This window comes from Cnephaeus nilssonii (assembly GCF_951640355.1).
Source record: "Cnephaeus nilssonii genome assembly, chromosome: 19".
Lineage (NCBI taxonomy): Eukaryota > Metazoa > Chordata > Mammalia > Chiroptera > Vespertilionidae > Cnephaeus > Cnephaeus nilssonii.
In genome coordinates, this window is record NC_137090.1 from 20,396,719 (window position 1) to 20,400,007 (window position 3,289).

The 3,289-nt window shown below is 59.9% G+C and overlaps 1 protein-coding gene across 1 annotated transcript; it reads right to left on the bottom strand.

The window, feature by feature from the left end:
• Window positions 1-304: 304 nt before the first annotated feature.
• SPPL2C (signal peptide peptidase like 2C) lies at window positions 305-2,609 on the bottom strand (the record flags this gene model as incomplete). Its single annotated transcript, XM_079797097.1, has 1 exon — window positions 305-2,609. Exon 1 carries the CDS (start codon window positions 2,363-2,365, stop codon window positions 305-307), a length of 2,061 nt encoding a protein of 686 aa, XP_079653223.1. The 5' UTR covers window positions 2,366-2,609.
• Between the last annotated feature and the right edge of the window lie 680 nt (window positions 2,610-3,289).

Genomic DNA, 3,289 nt, shown 5'->3' on the forward strand with positions numbered 1-3,289 from the left:
ATCACTGCCTGGAAAGCTCTAGGAGAATATCTTGACCTAGCTGAGTAACTTTGTGTAAGTCGTGTGCCCTCTCTGAGCCTCAGTTTCCCCCTCTGCATGATTTGGGGTGGTGCCCTATCCTAAGGGCCCTCTGGGCCCTGCGTGGACTTATTCCATGGCTGCTTTCTGATCATCCTAACACACAAAGAGGCTCTGCTAGATAGATCTGGAATATCTTTAATGCCCCGATTTCTTTTTGCCATGTGTGTCTTTGCTTTGCGGTATTCTGCCAACACTTCTGGAGGCATATGTCCCAGGGCCTGGTTCACAAGGGAGCCTGAGTCGACATGCTCTTCTTTACCTTAAAACCCTTCCTTTTGTGCAGCCTCCTCCAGGGCAGGTCAGCGGCCTGGACTTGGGCCTGAGCCGGGGCCTGGGCATGGGCATGGGTGTGTGCGTGGCCCATCTCTGAGGGTGATGGCATCAGTGGCATCAGCGGCATCAGCTCCTCCGAGGCCCTGGGGGAGGCAAGAGGCAGCTCATCAGAGTCCAGGTTGGCATCACTCCAGCCCTCGGAGCTGTCACTGCAGCCAACCAGACTGGTGGCTTCGTCCTCAGATGTGGTGACAATCCTGGCTGTGTCCTCCCTGAGGCTGCTGTCTAAGTCCCCTGCCAAAAGGTTGGTGGCCCCCTCAGGCTCCCTGGCTGTGTGGACGTTTGCCGTGTCCTCCTGCTTCTGCTTGGAGCCATCTGGATGAGTGCCACAGAGCCCTGCCATGGGCTGGGCGGGTGTCTTGACCCTGCCCTGGCCAGTCCAGAAGAGGATGAGCTCTTGGCGGCAGGTGGCCACGGCCAGGCTGGTGAGCAGGGTGCTGGACACCAGGTAGAGCAGGGCAGGCTGGCCCATCTGCGTGAGGACCATGGCAGCAAATGTGACCAGCAGACCCACGGCGTAGGCCACGGTGCAGGCCATGAAGTAGACCTGGCGTGAGTGCATTTGCACATCAAAGCGATGGCAATAGGCAACCAAGAAGCCTGGGACCACGATGTCACCGAAGCCGAGGATGGTAAAGTGCTGATCACACAGGGCCAAGGCCGAGAAGCTCAGCTGGGGCACTTTGAGCACCATGGGCAGCCTCTCGTGGCTCAAGGAATCTGTCGGGCCTGAGGCTACCTCCACCATGATGCTCTCGCCGGTCCTGGTGAAGAGGGGCGTGATGAAGACAAAGAAGACGTCGAAGGCCAGCAGGGCCAGCAGGAAGAAGGTACAGTTCTTGAGTTTGGGCAGCCGCACGCGCTGCAGGACGAAAAGGCAGTAGGCTATGCCCAGCGCATCCTGCAGGAGCCAAGCCCAGCGGTCCTCGTTGCGGTAGGCCACCCAGAGGCCGGTCACCACCGCGCACAGGCCGGCCAGCAGCAGCAGGGGCAGCCGCAGACAGGCCCGGTGGCCAGGCAGGGGCCACTGGTATTGCTGCAGGGGCAGGTAGTGCAGCAGGGGCGCCATGCAGCCGTAGAGGCCGGTGCCCGCGCCCAGGCCGAAGATGGCAATCATGACATAGACGAAGGAGTCATAGAAGAAGTAGAGGAGCAGCATGATGGAGCAGGACATGGCGACCACTGCTCCCGTCATGGCTGGTGTGAAGTCCACAGGTGTGTCCTCATCGTCTTCCTCTTGCCTCCCCTGGGCTGCCACTGCTTCCTGCTGATTGTGACCCTCGGGCCCCCCTCCTCCTCGGGCCCGGCGCCGCTGCAGCCGATCGGCCTCGGTCAGGCCGGCCCAGTAGCCACCCATGGCCACGGTGCCCAAGGCCAGGATGAAGATGACCACTATGTTGTAGTCGAGGATGGGCTCTGGAGGCGCGTACAAGGCCACTCGGGCCATGGCGCCCCCGTGGGTGTGGCCAAGGATGTCCAGCATGTCAGAGTATCGGAGCAAGGCCACCGGGATGGTGAGGTCTGGCAGGGGCTTGTGGGGGTCCTGGGACGCCAGGGTGGTGTCTGCGCACTGCTGTCCACTGGCCCGGCTCACGATGAGCAGCCCGTGGGCGCCTCGGCCCTGAGCCAGCCAGCCCTTAGCGTAGAAGCTGCAGTTGCCCCTCATGACCATGGCCGTGGTCCGGTGGAGGGGCCGCTGGCTGGGGGAGCTGGGCTGGGCTTGGTGGGAGGAGTCCTCGCCAGGGCACCAGGGTGCCGAGGTGCCATCATACAGGGGCAGGAGTGGGGCGTGGCGCAGGTCCCGGGGCAAGGTGACATAATCCGAGTTGAACAGCACACAGTAGTCCTTGCTCCAGTTCTGTGACACCACGTGGACCACGCCATACTCTCCCTGGGCCACTGTGCTGGCGAGAAGGAGGAGGAGGAGGAGAAGGAAACCCAGGCACGCCATCCTCCTCAGCCAGCCCAACCTGACAGCTGCTCACAGCCCAGCTCCCTCTCCCAGGGGGTGGGTGTGGCCCTCTGTCACAGAGCAGTGTGGCCTCCCATCCCAGAAACCAGGGCCACACCTACCCAGTCATAAAGCTGTGCCCCTGGGATCTAGGACACCGCTGCAGAAAACAGGGTCCCTCTCAGGTCCTGTCCCCCCAAACCACCTCTGGGTAGAGGGGTCATTTGGGTCCCTGCTTTCTGCCCAACCCCAGGTGGGGCTGAGCCAGGTAATGTGAAATCACATGTGGGAGGATGGGGTTGAGGATCTCAGACAGGATTCGGGACCAACATTAGCCCCTTACCCGCTGGGTGACCCCGGCAGGTGCCTCTCCTCTGCCCCTGTTTCTTTAGCTGCAAAGAAATGAGGACATTGGACCAGAGAGTTTCTGAGGCCCTGACCTCCATGATATTGTGCACTTTTGTTGAGCTCCCACAAAGTGCCAGATACTTGATCTGTCCTCACTGTATTGAGGTATTACTAGAGGTATTACTAGAGGCTGTGAGCTGGCCTTCAAATCCATGCCCATTGCTACCGGTAAGTGACCAGAATTTTTTTGCCAGCCTCCCTTGGACTTAGGAATGGCCACATGGCCATCTCTTGCCAATGGAATTGAGCAGAAATAATGTGAACCCTTCAGAGGGGCTCTGTGGGCTCCTTGTCCATCTCTTTCCCTCTCTCACAGGGCAGTCATGGACACGTGTGGGTCATTGACTGTGGAGAAGAGGACATTGTCCTAAGGGATGGGGTGGAAGGAACTGGGTCCCGGATGTCCGCATGGAGCAGTGGCATGGGGTGCTCACTGTGGACGGTGATCCATTCTCTTCCTGAAGCCATTGCCTTCTTGTGGTCTCTGTTACGTTAGCTTAACACTCACCTGAACAC